The 20,579-nt window shown below is 47.2% G+C and overlaps 1 protein-coding gene across 2 annotated transcripts in view; it reads left to right on the top strand.

The window, feature by feature from the left end:
- The window catches only part of RCSD1 (RCSD domain containing 1), a 75,584-nt gene extending 55,419 nt beyond the window's left edge, over positions 1-20,165 (top strand). For both annotated transcript variants that reach the window (XM_047784001.1, XM_047784000.1), the window contains 4 exons: positions 2,795-2,866; positions 7,417-7,620; positions 9,819-10,451; positions 18,552-20,165. In XM_047784001.1, coding sequence (XP_047639957.1) covers positions 2,795-2,866; positions 7,417-7,620; positions 9,819-10,451; positions 18,552-18,584 — 942 coding nt within the window. In that variant the 3' untranslated portion in view covers positions 18,585-20,165. The remainder of the gene's footprint in view (positions 1-2,794; positions 2,867-7,416; positions 7,621-9,818; positions 10,452-18,551) is intronic.
- Positions 20,166-20,579: the final 414 nt, after the last annotated feature.

The following is a 20,579-nucleotide window of genomic DNA, read 5'->3' as shown; positions in this document are numbered from 1 at the left end:
ACTACGAAATTCACATAAAAATAAAATGAGGCGTTCTTGTCGTGGCTCAGTGCTTAACGAACCTGACTAGCATCCATGAGGATGCGGGTTCCATCCCTGGCCTCACTCAGTGGATTAAGGATCCGGCATTGCTGTGAGCTGTAGTGTAGGTTGCAGGCTCGGCTTGGATCTGGCATTGCTGTGGCTGTGGTGTAGGCCAGCAGCTACAGCTCTGATTTGATCCCTAGCCTGGAAACCTCCATATGCCATGAATGCGGCCCTGAAAAGACAGAAGTCACAAAATAAAAAATAAAACGAGCAAGGTTGGATGGAGGCTGCTGCCCATACTTCTCCTTCTGTTCTCACATAGCACAGCCTACAGGAGCCCTAATGCTTGGAGCCTTGGGGGCCTGCAGGACGGGCCCCAGTCAGGCTACCCCTGGGTGCCCAATGCACAGAGCTGGAAAGGGTTCTCCCATTCCTTCTTCATCCCTGCCCCCTCCCTTTGCCTGCACAGAGACAGGCCTGGGTCCCTGAGGCCAGCCCTGGCTGATAAGTGTCCTGGAGGACCCACCCAAAAACATGTTTAATGTGGCTGCTGTCTCCACCTGGCCTGCCCAGAGAAGGGCTGAAAAACATTTCCATTTGAAAAATCTTGTCTGTAATTTCTAGACATTATAAGAATGTCATATATGGACATACATACATATATATATAGAAAGATGTTAAGGTTGGCTTTTCTCCACCAACTGTATTAGCCTCAGCCACTGGCCTGGAGCCGGTTGTTAAGCCATAAAGGAAATACTGCCACCTACTGGCATTCCCAGGAAACTGCATGGGTGGCTGTTTTGGATTCTTCCTGTTTTGCAGTTCCATTCAAGTCAACAACGATTTTGTGGACGATGAACTGGGTTCTCAGCACCTTCCTATGGTGAAGGAGCTGTATTTATTGAATGTCTACTCTCTTCAGAAGATAATGCTCAGTTTCATAAGAGAAGAGTTTTAAGTATTGCATAAAATGAGCTTCGTCAACACAATTGTTGCTGCAGTTAATAAAACAATATCTTCAGAGACACTGGCTCATGTGACCTCCACTGTAAAGCCTAGAAATTTAGGATAATGGAGTTTGGCTGGAAGCTCTTTGTACTCAAGTTGGACATAAGGCTCCTTGAAAGACTGGCCACTCTGGAAGTGCGTCTGACGGTGTAGATTCACAGAGCCAGAGGCACCTGAGAGCTGGAGGAGGCGTCCTTAGAATCACTTACTTCAACCCACTCACCCACCTGGGTCTTGGTTGGGAGGCCAGGGCATCCATCTGGCACCTGCCAAAGTTAGAAGGAGCCAGAAGGGGGTGCTCCTGAGTCCCAGAGGGTGACTGTCTCACTCCAGCACCTCTCCCTTAATGCTGGGCCTTAAAAAGGTCACAGGGAGTTTAGTTGAGTAAGTCTCTCTTCTTGCATCACTAAAATACAGTCAACCTAATCAACATCTCAGAATATTTATAAGAACTTGGTGTTAGTCTTCTTGTGACTCAAGTAAATTAGTACATGGGTGCAAGGGTCAGTGTCCCCAAACTATAGGAAAATCCTTTTTCTGCCCTCATCTCTGTCCAGCAACATGGAAGTCATCTTCATCTTCGTCTTCATCCTCATCATCACTGTCATCATTCCTACATGTTGAGGATCCATATATCTGAGGAACTAGAATCAAGTTGCAGGGATTTTACAAAAAACAAGGAAGTGTCGCTCTTTTTAGATATGGGAAAGATTCCTGATCTATATTCATCACAAAAATATCTCCAACTGCTAATAGCATTATATGGATTATATGGATTATGAATATATATATAAAACATATATATATATATATATATACATACACACATATAAAACATTGACTGCTTTTAGAGGGCAGGGACTAATCATATTCTTTTTTTTTTTTTTTGTGGTCTTTTGTCTTTTAAGGGCCATACCTGAGGCATGTGGAGGTTCCCAGGCTATGGGTTGAATTGGAGCTACAGCTGCCAGCCTACACCACAGCCACAGCAACGCAGGATCTGAGCCATGTCTGTGCCCTACACCACAGTTCATGGCAACACCAGATCCTTAACCCACTGAGTGAGGCCAGGGATCAAATCTGCATCCTAATGGATACCAGTCGGGTTCGTTAACGCTCACTGAGCCATGAAGGGAACTCCTAATCACATTTATCTTTGTATAACCAACACGATGCCCGGAATGTGGTAGATGCTCAATAAACTATTCAGAATGAATAGTCGGTGTTTTAGAAAGTGGATAATTTATAAATAACACTATTGTAAAACAAACAAACAACACTCTCTGTGGGGTTTTCCAAAATACTATAAGTTCATAAGAAGAATTTTAACACCTCTGTCAGGTTTCACTCTGACTCTGGGGTTTCTTGTCTCTTGTTTGTTTCTTTTTGAAATCCCCTCCAATTGTTGGCTCATGTTGTTGAAGGTCTTGAGGTGAAGATCTTGTCCCCCTCGGAGATAGTCTGCTCCCCTGTAATGACCACGAAGCCATTCTTCCAGGAGACCCCTTGTGTTTCAGACGCCCTGCCTGCTCTGATTCATAGATTCAAGTGGTATTATTAGTGGTAAGATGTGGGAGGGAGAGGAGGGCAGCCTGCCGCCCAGGACCTGATGAGGTAAGGGGGCTTCGGGAGCTAAGCTGTGAAGCGGCAAAACCATCTATTTCTTCTCTTATTCCAGTTGTGGCTTCTGGGCCCCAGCCAGAGCTCTACCTCCCTTCACCTTACTTATTTGGTTGTTTTGGTCTATTTGCTTTTATAGAAGTCACCACCCACTGCAAACCACCCTCCTAAAATGAAGGTGAAGAGCTCGCCTCTGATTGAGAAGCTTCAGGTAAGTTCAGAATGGCTACCTATTGCTACCTCGTATCCAACCCCACCTCTTATCCAACATTTGCATGTCTTTGGGGCTCCTAGGGTTAGTCCTCTGTGTCACCTGGATGGCTGACCTCTGATAACCAGCTAGTGATCAAATTGCCCTGAAGGGTGAGGAGCTCTACCTGGAGGCAAAAACACTAAAATAAATGACCATATCAAACAGGAGGTTATGTCCTTAACACGCCCAAGAGAAGGCTGAGGATAATAGGGTGTCTCAAGAGTCTTATGTGAGTTGGGGGAAGCAAAGAATTTGGAAGGTGGAAATATACATATACACACTACTGTATAAAATAGAAGATTAACAAGAATCTACTCTACAACACAGGAAAATCTACTCAATAGTTTGTAATAACCTATATGGGAAAAAGAAATGGATGTATTTATACGTATGACTGATTTACTTTGCTGTACACTTGAATCTAATATAATAATACTCCAATAAAATTAAATTTTAAAAATAAAATGTAAAAAAAAGTTTATATATTAAAAAAAAAAGTTTTTTTAAGTCTTAGGGGAAAAAGACATGATAGTGCAAGAAATGCTCCAGAAATAGCCAAGTCCTTTCCAAGGCCTGAATGTAGACACACATGATTTCAGCCTTTAACAGGGCTGAAGTTCAGGTCCTGGACACTACACTGTTGTGGCCAGAGCATTCCGCTCTACCTCTGCACCAAGCACCTCGTACACCTGGAGCCCTCGTCCATGTGCCCACAGCTGGGCTGGCTTTCCTAGCATGTAAATGAAGCATATGACACTACACTTGATCTCACAGTCTTGTAGGGGAGATAAGACTTTCACACGTGATACAATAAAAGATGTATATTGGGAATTCCCGTCATGGCGCAGCGGAAATGAATCCGACTAGGAACCATGAGGTTGCCAGTTCCATCGCTTGCCTCGCTCAGTGGGTTAAGGATCCAGCATTGCCATGAGCTGTGGAGTAGGTCACAGACGCAGCTCGGATCTGGCATTGCTGTGGCTGTGATGTAGGCCAGCAGCTCTGATTCAGCCCCTGGCCTGGGAACTTCCATATGCTGAAGGTGCAGCCCTAAAAAACAAACAAACAAAAAATGATGGCTGGAAAGGTGGGCGGAAGGTGCTCCTGGTGTGGGAATAACGTGAGCTAAAGCGCAGAGGAGGGGCAGGCATGGTGTGTCGGGCCTGGAGAAGGTGCTCACGCAGGAGAATAGCACAGCTCTCATGCACTGGATCCTCCCACTGGGGCTCACCTAATAAAATTGGCTCCTCTGCCTCTGAAGCTGTAGTTACTAGGGGTGTGTCAAAACAAGTAGCCACAGCCTCTGTGCATCCCAGCCACGGGAGGGCCCAGGGCCTGATTTGGGGTTCTGGAAAGCATCTCTGGTTTCAGTCATGAGCCTTCCCTGTGGAGGGTGGGGGGGAGTCTCCCCTGAAGTTTAATTTATACTGAGAAGCAGGAAGGGAGTGACCTATTCATCACTGTAGGAGGCTGCAGAACTCCCATATACATAACAGAGAGCTCTCAGAAGGGAGCCCTGGACCTGGACACCTCTCCTAAGCAGCCATCCAAGGGGGTACAGCCCAGGACAGCTACCCCTGCCTCCTTGAAGCCCACCAGACCCTTCAGCCAAGTGCCAGAAAGCAGTTCCCAAATGCTGGGTACCCTGCAGTCTTGGTCTTCCCCTTTCCAGTCATAAATAAACCTCTTTTGGAAACATAGCAACCTGAGAATGAGATTTTGATCTCTAATGGTTTAATCTCATGAAGAATGTCAGCAAAAGGCTATAATTTGGCCAAATCCCATAGAAACCTTACTTCGTTAGAAATAAATGTGGGGGAAAAACTAAGAAATATATTATCTGCTTGATTTTTCTTCTAGATATTCTACTGGATGAGTTAGGAATTATGATTTTTCCTCTTTAGAGTAGTCCATAATTCAAAGCTGAAGGTTTCTGCTGGCTAGCAAGACCCATTTTATTTTCTTTTTCCATTTTTTAATGTGTTTTTTTTTTCCATTACTGTTGGCTTACAGTGTTCTGTCAATTTTCTACTGTGTAGCAAAGTGACCTGGTCACACATATATATGTACATTCTTTTTCTCACATCATCCTCCAGCATGTTCCATCACAAGTGACTGGATATAGTTCCCAGGGCTATACAGCAGGATCTCATAGTTTATCCACTCCAAATGCAATAGTTTGCATCTATTAACCTCAGACTTCCAGTCCATCCCAATCCCTCTCCCTCCCCCTTGGCAACCACATATCTGTTCTCCAAGTCCATGAGTTTCTTTTCTGTGGAAATGTTCATCTGTGCCATATACTAGATTCTAGACATAAGTGATATCATACGGTATTTGTCTTTCTCTTTCTGACTTACTTCACTTAGTACGAGAGTCTCTAATTCCATCCATGTTGTTGCAAATAGCATTATTTTGTTCTTTTTATGGCTGAGTAGTATTCCATTGTGTATATATACCACATCTTCTTAATCCATTCATCTGTCAATGGACATTTAGGTTGTTTCCATGTATTGGCTATTGTGAATATGCTACAATGAACATATGGGTGCCTGTATTTTTGTCAAAGAAAGTTTTGTCTGGATATATGCCCATGAGTGGGATTTCTGGGTCATATGGTGAGTGGGATTTCTGGGTCATATGGTGGTTCTATATTTAGTTTTCTGAGGCACCTCCATACTGTTTTCCATAGTGATTGTACCAATTCCCATATTATTTTCGAACAATCTTATAGAGGAACTTCCCAGCTTGACATTGACGGGGAAGGAAGACCTCCTTTAATATCCAGTTGACATCCCCTCTGCCATGAAGCCTTTCTGAGCCATCCAGCCATCCCTGTGCATCACCTTCCACAGCGTCTGAGGTCCAAACCTGTCCCTTTGTACCCACCATATGCTGCTTTTAGACGTAGCTTGGGCTCACAGTGTTGCTCTTTAACTTTTAAGTTTTTAACTTTTACCATGATGCAACCTTATTAATTAATATAGATGCAAGTCTATATTATAAGTTCTTTCTTAAAATCACAATAGAAATACAAATATCATCCTAAGCAGGTATAATGTCTGATACACTGCAAGTCCTAAAGTATATGTAGGGGTCCTCCTGGATGACAGAGCCTTAACTGGCACGGAGGGAGGGAGAGGGTGTGAGTGAAGGGTGAGTTGGATAAAAGCAGGAGAGAAAAATGGGACCAGATCATAAAACACTCTGAAGGTCAGGCTCAGTGGATTGGACAAATAAAGAGTACGAAACTCAAGAAGGCTACTGGACTCACTCTAGGTCACACAGCTGTGAAGTGAAAGAGCCAATATTTGAAGGCGGGTGTATCTGCGTGGAGAGCACCATCTGGCCCCCTCAAGCCTGGTCCCTTCCCTGTGAGGCCTTGGTGCTGGCTCTCCTGTTATGGAGGATGCAGCTGTGCAATGATTTGGAAATGCAGAGGAGCGAGTGCCCCTAGATGGCGCTAGAGAGGACCAGGGAGGCCCATGCTTAGTCCCTCCGTAGACATCTGCACCACCACCTTCCTCAAGGCACTAGGAACCATCCACCACACTCAAGACTCCCTCAGGCCTCAGTTACCTTTGGGTAACCCCTCCCCTTTGCTTGCCCTCAGGGTTCATTTTAGTCTGGTTTCACCTGTATGTCAGTGCCCCGAGTGGGGACATGTCCTAGCATCTGCTCTGCTGGAAGGGCTCTGAAGTCTGCTATGTCCACCACTCCTGTCATCTACCAAGGGAGACCCTATACTTGGAGGCTGAGGGACAAACAGACCTGGCTTGAATCCCAGGGTGGACTCCTTAAATGCTTTGCTAATTCGTGCAATGAGATCAGAACTGAACATTTAGGGTTGCTGTAGAGGGGGAAATGGCACAAGTCTGGCAAAGAGTAGGCATCCAGGAAGCAGTAACTACTATTGACTCTGAAAGATGGTAAAGGAAGCTGACTTAGCATGAGATCCTGGAGCCTGCAGGTGCTAGCTTTGGCTCTTTGTCTACAAATCAGGACTGTTCCAATGCATTTTTTTTTTTTTTGTCTCTTTGCCATTTCTTGGGCCGCTCCCGCGGCATATGGAGGTTCCCAGGCTAGGGGTCCAATCGGAACTGTAGCCACTGGCCTACGCCAGAGAAACGCAGGATCTGAGCCGCATCTGCAACCTATACCACAGCTCATGACAACGCTGGATCGTTAACCCACTGAGCAAGGGCAGGGATGGAACCCGCAAGCTCATGGTCCCTAGTCGGATTCGCTAACCACTGCGCCATGATGGGAACTCCTGTTCCAATGCATTTTTATAGGATCAAATCAATACTTCCTGGACATTATAGAATGCAGCCTGGGGAAGCTAGGTAGCAAGGGATAGACTGCAGGAGCAGGATGTGCTTCCAGGAGCAGGTTCTGAATTGACAGTGGATAGTGGGTTAGCAAGGGGAGGCCAGGTAACCAACAGGCTAGGGTAGAAATTCTCATTTTCTCACCCTTGTTTGAAATTCTTCATCTTTTCCTGACAGGCCAATTTAGCCTTTGATCCAGCTGCCCTGCTGCCTGGGGCCTCACCCAAGAGTCCTGGTCTCAAGGCCATGGTGTCACCATTTCACAGCCCACCTTCTACCCCCAGCAGCCCTGGCGTGCGCTCTCGGGCCAGCGAGCCTGAGGAACCACCCGTCAGCTTCGACCAGCCTCCTGAAGGCAGCCATCTGCCCTGTTACAACAAGGTAAGTTCTGGGTCCTAAGCCTTGTGGTGTGTGGGAACTGTACAAACCTGAATTATCTCCACCCTGCTGTCCTGGAGAAAGGAGGACACATCTGAGCTGTAGTCAGAGCTGGGTTTTGGTGGGGTTTGGGGTTTTTTTGTTTGTTTGTTTGGGGGCTTTTTGGCCATGCCCACAGAACATGGAAGTTCCCAGCCAGAGATCAAGCCAGCGCTGCAATTGCAGCAACGCCAGATCTATAACCCACTGTGACACTCGGGAACTTCCCAGAACTGTTTTTTAACAAGTCTAGCACCCACCTAGCCTGCCTGGCAGGCTAATATGCACAGAAATTGTTAAAGGACACATCACTTAAGTAGGCCATCCCATATAAACAGGCCCATTGAATTTGTGACAAAGTCCAGCGGACAGAGGTGAGGCCTGGTTCTGAGGTTCACACACTTCACAGAGAGGAAATGATTTCTGGCAGCTCTGTTCGGTGCTTCTAAGGCGTGGCTTCTGCTACAGATGGACCTGCCTCCCAGAAAGCAAAGGACTCTGGCTGCTCAACCCTCCCAGGGTTAGCCAGCTTTGGGGAGGTGGGGAGGGCTGAGCTGGGATGGGGGGAAGCTAGTCACCAATTGTCTGACTCCACACCCACAAGGTCCCTGTAGTGGGGTGAGGCCTCCTACAGGCCCCTAACTCTCTTCTCTGTTGGGTTCACCTTTGTCAGAGAATTTTCAAAATGTTAAAACATGACTCTTTTGGAGTTCTTGTTGTGGTGCAGCAGAAGAGAATCTGACTAGTAACCATGAGGTTGCAGATTTGATCCCTGGCCTTGCGCAGTGGATTAAGGATCCTGCGTTGCTATGGCTGTGGTGTAGCTCCGATTGGACCCCTAGCCTGGGAACCTCCATATGCCTCCAGTGTGGCCCTAAAAAGCAAACAAACAAACAAACAAACAAAAAACAAAAACCCACCACCAACAACAGAACATGACTCCTTTTGTTTGTTTTTTTTAGGGCTGCACCCTTGGCATATAGAAGTTCCCAGGCTAGGGATCCAATCGGAGTTGCAGCCACCGGCCTACACCACAGCTCACAGCAATGCTGGACTCTTAACTCACTGAGCAAGGCCAGGGATCCAACCTGCGTCCTCATGGGTACTAGTTAGGCTCATAACCTGCAGAGCCACAACAGGAACTCTTAAAACATTACTTTTGTTCAAAATAGAGATTTTCTCCAACTTGTTAATTTACAAGGAAACCTATAGGATGGTAATGCTCATTCAAAGAACACCCAAAGGGGAGTTCCTGTCATGGCACCGCAGAAATGAATCCGACTAGGAACCATGAGGTTGTGGGTTCGATCCCTGGCGTCGCTCAGCGGGTTAAGGATCCAGCATTGCTGTGGCTGTGGCGTAGGCTGGTGTAGACTGACAGCTATAGCTCCTAGCCTGGGAACCTCCATATACCATGGGTGTGGCCCTAAAAAGACAAAAGACAAAACAAACAAACAAACAAAAAACAAATTTGGAGTTCCCTGGTGGGAACTTAGCAGTTAAGATCTGGTGTTGTCACTGCTGTGGCACAAGTTTGATCCCTGGTCTCTGAGGGCACGGCCAAAAAGAAAAAAAAAAGGACAGATGTTAAAATTGCTGTCAGACACCAAATTGATTGGTGTTTTACAGGCCAATAAAATCATACGTTACCTTTTATAATAGAAAACATTTTCATCTTCACACACGCAAAATCTGCCGTTAACATGTAATCCCACAATCCTGTAGGACATTAACCTATAATAAACAGCAATGGAGTTCTCGTTGTGGCGCAGTGGTTAACAAATCCGACTAGGAACCATGAGGTTGCGGGTTCGATCCCTGGCCTTGCTCAGTGGGTAAAGGATCTGGCATTGCCATGAGCTGTGGTATAGGTCACAGACGCGGCTTGGATCCTGCGTTGCTGTGGCTCTGGCGTAGGCCGGCAGCCACAGCTCTGATTAGACTCCTAGCCTGGGAACCTCCATATGCTGTGGGTGCTACCCTAGAAAAAAGACCAAAAAAAAAAAAAAAAAGCAGCAATGGATGGTACATATTCCTTGAAAATCAAATAATCCTCAGGTGGGCTTGCGAAGCAGTGCATGAGCCTGGCATTAAAAGAAGACGTGGTCCTCCCCTCGGCCTTTTTCACAGGTGAGATCATTTTTCTTGACCCTTTCTTCCAGGTGCGGACGAGGGGCTCCATTAAAAGGCGCCCTCCCTCCAGGCGATTCCGAAGGTCCCAGTCGGACTGTGGGGACCTGGGGGACTTCAGGGCAGTGGAGTCCTCCCAGGAGAACGGTGCCAAGGAAGAAAACGGGGATGAGGTGTTCCCAGCCAAGGGCAAGGCCCCAGGATCCCCTCCTCAGAGCCGGATGTCCAGCAGGACAGAGAAGCCAGAGAAGGGCAGGGCAGCAGAGGAAGCCCAGCAGCCCGAGAAGGCCATGGGGAACTCCAAGGAGGGGGCGGGCCAGCGTCCAGCCCAAGCCTCCAGCCCAGAGGGAGAGGATGCAAGTGGGAGTCCCACGGAGGAGAAACCAGCCGGAGGGCAGACGGAAGAGCCCTCAGAGGTGAAGGAGAAGGCGGCAAGTGGAGAGGAGGAGCCCGGACAGAGGGGCCCAAACACAAAGGGGCCGGAGGAGGGAGCTGGGGCAGAGGAGACTCCGAAGAGTCTCCCTGGAGAAGTGGAGGGGGGCCACAGCTCAGAGCAGGAGACCAGCATGGAAAACCAAGATGAGGGGACCGGCCTTGAGCCAGGCTGCAACCCTGGCACCAGCCATACCCAGCCGGACACCAGCAGTGAGGTTCTCAAGACAGAGGTAGGTGGCCCAGCTTGTCCCCCCACCCTGACAGGGCAGGGCCAGGCCAGTGCATCCTTTGTCCCTCCCCTGTTCCTTATGCTCCATCACCATCAGCTGAGTGTGCAGTAACAAAGGCACCAGAGTGAGACCAGCTGTCCCTGGGGGAGGGGACAAAAGGACCAGAAGGGGAAGTGTGTCTCATGCTCTCTTTCTTGGTGCTGCCTTGGAGGTCTGATGCCCTTCTGGGTGTGACAGGCCTGCCGTGGCAGCGTCCTGGGCTGGCCTTGCTGTAATGAGGGTTCTGAAAGGAAAAGGGGGTGCTCCTTTCCATATAAAACTCACAGTCTAGGAGTTCCCATTGTAGTTCAGCAGGTTAAGAACCCCACTAATATCCATGAGGACGCAAGTTCGATCCCTGTCCTCGATCAGTGGGTTAAGGATCCAGCATTGCCCTGAGCTGTGGTGTAGGTCGCAGGCACAGCTCAGATCGGTGTGGTGTAGGCTGACAGCTGTAGCTCTAATTCAACCCCAGTGTGCCACAGTTGTGCCCTAAAAAGGAAAAAAAAAAATCCCTTACAGTCTAGCGCATGAGACCAGCTCCTTAGGGCACATTAAAGAAAGCATAACAGGGAGTTCCCGTCGTGGCTCAGTGGTTAACGAATCCAACTAAGAACCATGAGGTTGCGGGTTTGATCCCTGTTCTTGCATCAGTGGGTTAAGGATCCGGCGTTGCCGTGAGCTGTGGTGTAGGTTGCGGATGAGGCTCCAATCCTAAGTTGCTGTGGCTCTGGCATAGGCCAGCAGCTACAGCTCTGATTTGACCCCTAGCCTGGGAACCTCCATATGCTGCAGGAGTGGCCCTAGAAAAGGCAAAAAGACAAAAAAAAAAAAAAGCATAGCAATGGGCGGGGCTTCTCTTAGGGCAGCCTGGCACAGAAATCAGAAAAACAGTTTGCATGTGGAGAATGCTGGAGGAGAGGAGCTTCCAGGCAAAGGCGGCTTTTGCGTTGGTCCCTTAAAGGAGGCTTTATGTTCCATCCATGCACAGGCCTTGGTCCCTTCCCTCCTGCTGGGCCCACATTCACTGGCCTTTTACCTGGCTTCTCCCACCACTCCTGGGAAGCCCACCTTGAATTCACCTACCTGTGGTGCAGGAGCAGGACCAGCTTTGTTGAGACTTAGAAGTTCCACAAGAAAAGCTCTCTGTCCACACCCCTATCACCACCCCGGCCAGTCTCATCAACAAAGTCAGCCTCCGGTGTTTCCCTCTTCCCTTCTAGTTAGTTCATTCATTCATTTATTCACTCAAGCCACCATCAGCTTCTGACTGCATCACCTCTTCTCTGGGTTCCTGCTTCCACCTTCTACTTTTTCTGCCTGCATAGTCATCGTTCTCTGTACAGCAACCAGAGGGGGTGTGTGTGTTCACTCATTGCTAAAATTACACACCTCTTGTGTTAGTTTCTTAGGGCTGCCGTAACAAATTCCTACAAATTAGCAGCTTCAAACTCCAAAGTCAGGGTCTTGTCAGGGTTGATTCCCTCCAGAGCCCCGAAAAAGAGGCCATTCCATACCTGTCCCCTAAGTTCTGGGGGCTGCCAGCAACCCTGGGAATCCTCCCTTGCCTCTTCCTGCTTCTGTCACTCTGCTTGTAGACTCATCATCCAACCTCTGCCTCTGTCTCAAAACTCTCTCTCCTTTCTCTTGTAAGGTCACCAATCATTGGATGGGGACTCACCCTTGGTCCAGAATGATCTCATCTTGAGATCCTTAATTATATCTGCAAAGCCCCCAAATAAGGTCACATTCACAGGGCCGGGGGCAGGCGGGGGGGTGGGGGGCGGCGGGGTGCAGATCAGGATTGAACCTACCTTTAGGGGAGAATACAACCCAGTACCCCCTTTTCCCATGGCTTTCCAGGACTTCAAAACAAAGATTCCAAACCCTCTGTGAGGCCCTGCCTGGGCTCCCTCTGACTTTCCCCTTCCCTGTGACCCAACCATGGATGATTTGGGGTTTGTTTTGTTGTTGTTGTTGTTGTTTGCTTTTTAGAGCCGCACCGGTGACACATGAAGGTTCCCAGGCTAGGGGTTGAATTGGAGCCACAGCTGCTATCCTATGCCACAGCCACAGCAACGCCAGAACCAAGCTGCATCTGTGACCTACACCAGTGCTCACAGCAATGCTGGATCCTTAACGATTTGGGTTTTGTTTTGTGTGGTTTTTACCATGGTAAACATCTAGATCCTTAAAATGACTTAATGAAGTGATTTGTAAGTACAAAATTGGCTGAACAGAATCAGAGCCTGTGGCTTTCCAAAAATGCCATCTGAGAGCTGTTGTTTAGGACGTGCCTGAACTGCATAGGGCTGCCATGTGTACATCCTTCCAGCCCTTCTTCTCTGTGGCTGTATTTTTATGATCCAAATCGGTAGTGTTCAGGTCGTAAACCTGTTGTTTTTAAATGTTCATTAAGCTTTCTTTAATAGAGTAATAGTAAAAAAAATTGAATTTTTTATTTTTAAAACACCGTTTTCTTTTTCTTTTTTCTTTTTTTTTTTTTTTCTTTTTAGGGCCACATCTGTGGAAGTTTCCAGGCTAGGAGGTCTAATCAGAGCTACAGCTGCCGGCCTACACCACAGCCATAGTAAAGTTGGATCCATGCTGCATCTGCAACCCACACCACAGCTTATGGCAATGCCGGATCCTTAACCCACTGAGCAAAGCCAGGGATCAAACCTGCATCTCATGGATACTAGTCAGATTCGTTTCCGCTGAGCCACAACAGGAACTCCTGGTTTTATTACTTAAATGCAAGGTGCTACCTGTTTACAAAAGCTTAACAGCGTCTAATTTCTCATTTAATTGCACATGTCAGGTTCTCACAATATGCAGATTCTTGAAAAAATTCTTGAAAAATTCTTGAAAAATTCTTTAGGATTTAGTATATTAAATTCTTTAATATACAAGGATAGAGATAGGTGTGTGTTTGAGGTGCCAAATAAACAGTAAAAAGATTTAGTTGAAAATATATCTTTTTCAGAAACTATACATCTAAACTTTCCCTTTTTCCCTTGCAGCATACCAATAAAAAATATGCTACTCACTAGGGTATTTCAATGTATTTACTTTTCCTGAGGAATTGGCAAAGTTTGATAAGGTGAACAAAGGTCTGATCTATAGATTCAGATTGTAGGTTTTTTTTGTGTTTGTTTGTTTGTTTGTTTTTGTCTTTTTGCCATTTCTTGGGCTGCTCTTGCAGCATATGGAGGTTCCCAGGCTAGGGGTTGAATGGGAGCTGTAGCCACCAGCCTACGCCAGAGCCACAGCAACGCGGATATGAGCCACGTCTGCAACCTACACCACAGCTCACGGCAATGCTGGATCCTTAACCCAATGAGCAAGGCCAGGGATCAAACCCGCAACCTCATGGTTCCTAGTCGGATTCATTAACCACTGAGCCACGACGGGAACTCCTAGATTCAGATCGTAGTTTTAAAATAGAAGTAGGCACAGGAGTTCCTGTTGTGCCTCAGCTGTAATGAACCTGACTAGTATCCACAAGGATGCCAGTTTGATCCCTGGCCTTGCTCAGTGTGTCAAGGATCTGATATTGCCATGAACTATGGAATAGTTTCCAGACTCAGCTTGGATCCTGCTCTTTTATGACTGTGTCGTAGGCCAGCAGCTGCAGCTCTGATTCAGCCCCTAGCCTGGGAACTTCCATATGCCACACATGCTGCAGCCACAAAAAGCAAGCAGACGTAGCATAGACTTTCTACTATTTTTGTCTATTTTTGTTTAATTAATGTCAATTAATACATTAATGACTTAAGTAATAATGTGTTAGAATCATTTTCCAACTGGCCTATGTCTAAAATTACTGGTTAGGGAGTTCCCCTTGTGGCTCAGTTGTTAACAAACCTGACTAGTATCCATGAGGACTCGGGTTCGATCCCTGGCCCAGCTCAATGGGTTAAGGATCTTGCTTTGCCGTGGTTGCAGTGTAGGCTGGCAGCTATAGCTCCTATTCAACCCCTGGCCTGGGAACCTCCATATGCCGTGGGTGCAGCCCTAAAAAGCAATAAAATAAAATAAAATTACTGGTGAAATTGCCTAGAATAATTTTTATTCTACAGTGCATTGAATACATTCTCATTTTAAAGATTTTGGCAACATAGGCGTTCCCGTTGTGGTGCAGTGGTTAACGAATCCGACTAGGAACCATGAGGTTGCGGGTTCGGTCCCTGCCCTTGCTCAGTGGGTTAATGATCCGGCGTTGCCGTGAGCTGTGGTGTAGGTTGCAGACGCGGCTCGGATCCTGCATTGCTGTGGCTCTGGCGTAGGCTGGGGGCTACAGCTCCGATTCGACCCCTAGCCTGGGAACTTCCATATGCCGTGAGAGCGGCCCAAAGAAATAGCAAAAAGACAAAAAAAAAAAAAAAGATTTTGGCAACATAGAAGTATAGAGAATAAATTTTTTTCCTTTTTTAAAATTGAAGTATAGTTGATTTTCAGTGTGTTTCAGTTGTACAGCAAAGTGATTCAATTATATGTATATACATGTATATATTTATGTTGTTTTTTTTTTCACTCTTTCCATTGTAGGTTATTAAAAGATATTGACTATGTTCCCCATGCTATAAAGTAAATCCTTTTTGTTTATGAGGTTTTTTTGTTTTGTTTTGTTTTTTTGTCTTTTGTTTTGTTTTTTTGTCTTTTTTTGCTATTTCTTGGGCCACTCCTATGGCATATGCAGGTTCCCAGGCTAGGGGTCCAATTGGAGCTGTAGCTGATGGCCTACACCACAGCTCACGGCATCGCCGGATCCTTAACCCACTGAGCAAGGGCAGGTACCGAACCTGAAACCTCATGGTTCCTGGTCGGATTCATTAACCACTGCACCACGACGGGAACTCCTGTTTTTTTGTCCTCTTAGGGCCCCACCTGCAGCATATGGAGGTTCCCAGGCTAGGGGTCAAATAGGAGCTATAGCTGCCAGCCTACACCACAGCCACAGCAACACGGGATACGAGCCATGTCTGTGACCTACACCACAGGTCATGGCAATATCAGATCCTTAAGCCACTGAGTGAGGCCAGGGATCAAACCTGCATCCTCATGGATGCTAGTCAGGTTCGTTAATCACTGAGCCAGGACGGGAACTTCTTCAAGGCTGAGTTTTGAATCTCTACCCTCATTTCCCTCTTTGCACCTCTCTCCTTAATAAGCATCATCGCCGTAAACAACTCAGTGTTCATATTTTCAGTCCTATTTGGATTCGATGGACTAAGCTGTGGTTATTTTTTTAAAAGATGTATTTTTTTTAATTGCTAAATATACATATCCCTTCTCCACTCTGCTCTCCACCTCCTCGCCCACAATCCTCTCTGCCTCCCTCTCATTTGTTTCCCCTTATGATCTTGCTCTTAGCAATGACTTTGAAGCTCACGAATGCCCTCACAGCCACCAAAGACCAGTCATTATCTCGGTTCTTGTCATCCTCGCCTCTGTGACGCAGCTGACCCTGGCAACCTGCCCTTGAAACCACCTCCTTCCTTAAGCCTCTGTGTGGCTGGGTTGCCCCGGTCCCCTCCCTGCCTCCCTGCCTCCTAGGGCAGTCACCACATCTGGACCACAGTGGTCTCCTCTGGCCCCCACTCCCAGGCTTCATCTCCATTTGTCAGTAACCTGGTCCTCACCATTACCTATCGGACCCCTCCAACTGCACCAGGCAGGCCCTGACCGCAGTCCTGACTATGCACCGACAGGCCTCCAAGCTCGGAGGCCCATCCGTCCCTCACACTCTACATTTCCCAAAGCAGACTCCTGTTCTCTTTGTTTCTTCCAGGTCTTCACTCCATTCAGCTGAAATCTGCAATCCCTTTGCTAGCCTTTACTCACCTCTGCTCAAGAGGTACTTAGTTTTCTTCTTTTTCTTTGTCCCCTCCCCTCCCATACCTAATCAGACCCCAGGTCTTCTGAAATTTCCCACTGAGGGCCTTTCACACCCTTTCCCCTCCATCTCCGCTGTCCTGAGCCCAGTGCTCCCCCTTCTTCCTTATCTCTGCAATCACCACTTCTAATGGCATTCCTGGTCTCCAGATCCACCCAGTACAGTAGCACCATATTCATCTTCCTGGAAATGCCACTCTCCCACCCAAAACCCCTACCACTGGAAAATTGAGTTCACACTCCTGCATGCTGAACTCTGTGGGTGTCTCCAGCCTTTGCCTGTCCCCCATGATGGGGCCAGGGCCACCATCACCCACTGCTCCACGATAAGCAACGCATCCTCTCACCCACTCCAGGCTCCCTCTGTCCCTTCTGCTTGAAGTGCCTGCACCACCAGAGGTCCTCTCACTGCACTCTCTCCTCTTGTAGGCCTTCTCTGATTGTTCTGACAACAAACGTTGTCCCTGGAGTTCCCATCGTGACTCAGTGGAAACAAATCTGACTAGTATCCATGAGTATGCTGGTCGATCCCTGACCCCGCTCAGTGGGTTAAGGATCTGGTATGGCTGTGAGCTGTGGTGGAGGCCAGACGCGGCTCAGATCCCTCTTTGCTGTGGCTGTGGCCGTGGCCAGCAATTGCAGTCCCGATTCAACCCTTAGCCTAGGAACCTCCATATGCCTCGGGTTTGGCCCTAAGAAGACCAAAAAAAAAAAAAAAAAATTGTCCCAGCTCCTCACACTACCTGTCATCCCTTAGGATGGCTCATATCACATACTAGCTTGCACTGTGGTTGTTTTCTTTTGTTTGTTTTTCTATTTAGGACCGCACCTGTGGCATGTGGAAGTTCCCAGGGCTAGGAGTCAAATCGGAGCTGCAGCTGATAGCCTACACCATGGTTACAGCAACACAGGATCTGAGCCACATCTGTGACCTACACCACAGCTCACGGCCACACCAGATCCTTAACCCACTGAGTGAGGCCCGGGATCGAACCTGCATCCTCATGGATCCTAGTTGGGTTCCTTACCGCTGAGCCACAACAGGAACACTTCGCACTGTAGAGCTAGAGAACTGATGTTGGCGAGGCCTGGTACAGCTCCTGGTACAGAAGGAGCTTCAGAGTAATACCCTCTGCGTGAACATTAAATAAATAGCAATTTTTCTGTCCTTCTAGTTTTTTATTTTTGAATCTTTCTGTTTTTTTGCCATTTTTATGCTGCCAAAGACTCTTGAGCAGTGTTTCAGGATGATGGAATGGAATGAGTGAGGCAGTAAAGAGCTAGGGCAGGGAGGACATGAGAAGCCAAGCATCATGGAATAGGCAGTGTCACCTAGTCATTGAAGGCTCAAGTTCTGGTCCCCAGATTTAAATTCTGATTCCAGGAGTTCCTGTCGTGGCTCAGCAGTAACGAGCCCAGCTTGTACCCATGAGGACGCAGGTTCAATCCCTGGCCTTGCTCGGTGGGTTAAAGGATCCAGCGTTGCCATGAGTAGTGGTGGAGGTCGGATCTGGTATTGCTGCAGCTGTGCTGTAGGCTCGTAGCTACAGTTCCAATTTGACCCCTAGCCTGGGAACTTCCATATGCTGTGGGTGCCGCCCTAAAAAGACAAAAAAAAAAAAAATTCTGACTCCACCACTTACTAGCTGTGTGACCTGGGGTAAGTCACTTGACCTCTTTGTGCCTTAATTGTCTTAACTATAAAACAGGGCTGGAGTTCCCATCGTGGCGCAGTGGCTAATGAATCTGACTAGGAACCATGAGGTTCCAGGTTCGATCCCTGGCCTTGCTCAGTAAGTTAAGGATCCGGCATTGCCATGAGCTGCGGTGTAGGTCGCAGACGCTACTCGGATCTGGCGTTGATGTGGCTCTGGCGTAGGCCGGCAGCAACAGCTCTGATTAGACTCCTAGCCTGGGAACCTCCATATGCTGCAGGTGCAGCTCTAGAAAAGACAAAAAGACAAAAAAAAAAAGGCTAATAGAAGTACCAAGCCCATATTGCTTTCGTGAGGAATGAATGAGCAGATACATGTGAAAAACTACGGCAGGCACATAGCATCATTATTACTGTTATTCCCCAACCTAGTATCCCCAAGCAAACAGGCAAAGTGTCCAGATTTCCCTCCTCTCTTCCTAATTTGCTCCTTCCCTCTCTGTTCACAGGATAACACCCCTGTCCAGGAAATTAAAATGTGAAGAAGAGCATATGGTGCCTCGTGATGAAACTGCTGCTCGAGCCATCCCTTTGGAAGTAGCTGCAATGATAGGAGCAGCAGCACAGGAAGCCATCGCAGAAGCGGACTGGGCTGAGGGTCTGGAGTTAGCCTGAAGACAGGTTGCAGTTTCCCGACCTCCACGCCGTCACCAGCTGAGACTGGATCTGAGGGCAGCAGGCTTTTATCAATCAGCTTGAGTTTGTGTCACTTGATGGACGTGGTTTAAAAAAAAAAAAAAAGTATTTAAAACAATGTGCAGTGGTGCCAACTCCCCAGGGATACTGGTCCACCTGTGGAGCCCAGACACTGCCCACACCCACCTATCTCTATCGCTGACCTCAGAAGGGGACTAGGATTGAGCTGATCTGATTTGTTTTGCATAAAAGGATAGCCTTTTTACTGTTCTAAAGTTTTCACAGTTCTCAAATGTAAGTAAAAACTCATTTCAGGTGGCTAGAAACAAAAGAGTATCGCTGGAAATAGAAACCCTGTAAGTTATGGAAGAGCATAAGAAATTCTGTAAATTACGAGACAGCCTTTCAGCTCTGTCCAAATTTGAACCGGCCAACGGATTTTGAAAACATTGCACTAAAAGAGGTAATTATTGAAACATTAAAAAATATGTGTCCGTTCCAGCAGCAGGAGCTTTTCCCCTCTGCCTGGTAGTTCCTTAGTTGATGATATGCTGGGAGTTAAGCAGCTCTGCTCACCGGCTGAGGAGGAGGAGGCAGGGAGCAGCTCCTTTGGAGAGGCAGAGTGTCAGGTTTCAGGCTGCATTTCCTCCTCTTGAAAGCAGCAGAGCACAATAACCTGAGCAATGCCTGCCCTCTGCTTTATCCTGGGGGAAGGAAGCTTGCCCTTCCAGAAGGGGGCCCTCAAGCATGGATTAGGTACCTCTTGGGAGGTGCTTTGAGCATCGTGATATGCAAGGTACATAATGAGACCGTCCTTCCTGGCTTTCCCCACTTGAGTGGAAACCCAGCCTCTCCTCCTGGACTCGGGAGGGGTGGGATAGCTCTTGCTTTAAGGGTTCTGTTTGCAGAATGCAGGAGATTCATCAGCAACCCTCTTCTGGACATAGCTGCTCCCCTCTTCACCCACTTCTGCTGAAAGATGCTCATCCAAAACATATTTAATTTTTAGAGATGGTCCTCACTCAGATTTGAGTATTTCAGTGTCTCAACATGCTGATTTGGTGGGTGAAGCAGTCATTTTTTCGAAGGTCTCTTAGACCACACTCTACTCTGACTTCAGAAAGTAGCCTCTCAGACTCAAAGGCCTTATCTCACCGCTGGTACCTCAATTTATCACCCTATTTACAGTTTTTCTAACTCCAGGATAGTGTTAATGTTTGGGATATATTTTTCCAAAAACTATTTTTAAATCGAATGCAGCTTCTAAAACTTGTAATCTAGTGAAGACTGATACTGTAATAAGCTTTGTATTTTCGCAGAGTTTTTGGGAGACGTGTGTTTCAGTTATTTTAAGATCCAGACCATATCAATCATCTGTCTATTGACAGAGGTGTATACCCCCTAAACAATACATGGATTTATTTATATATGTCTTTGGATTGTTTATATATTCATGCACATATCTGGGCAAGAGTTTTGTGAATCTGAGCATGTCTGTGGGTGTGTGTGGTGAAAGGGGAACGTTGCCACTTTCCCTTACTAGAAAATGGAAAGGAACAGATGGGATGTAGATGTAAAAATAAAACTCTCTTTTTCTTCTGGAGAGTCCATGTCTTACAGTAGCAGATGAAGAAGCAATGAGAGATGACAAGAATGTGACCCTGAAGGAGCATTCATGATGGGGTCAAAAGTCTCCCCAGTTCCCTGTTAGTGACATTATTGACCTGTTGTGAAAACACAGAGGCCCCATCCTCAGATTTTATTGGTGATGGGGGCTTTTGGTGGGGAATTCAAGAAGCTTGAAGCTCAGGCAGGACCCTGAGCTTCCCTGTTGGTGCTGC

This window comes from Phacochoerus africanus, chromosome 6 (assembly GCF_016906955.1).
Source record: "Phacochoerus africanus isolate WHEZ1 chromosome 6, ROS_Pafr_v1, whole genome shotgun sequence".
Classification (NCBI taxonomy): Eukaryota; Metazoa; Chordata; class Mammalia; order Artiodactyla; family Suidae; genus Phacochoerus; species Phacochoerus africanus.
Note: the sequence above shows the minus strand (reverse complement) of the source record. Positions and strands in the feature narration are given on the sequence as shown.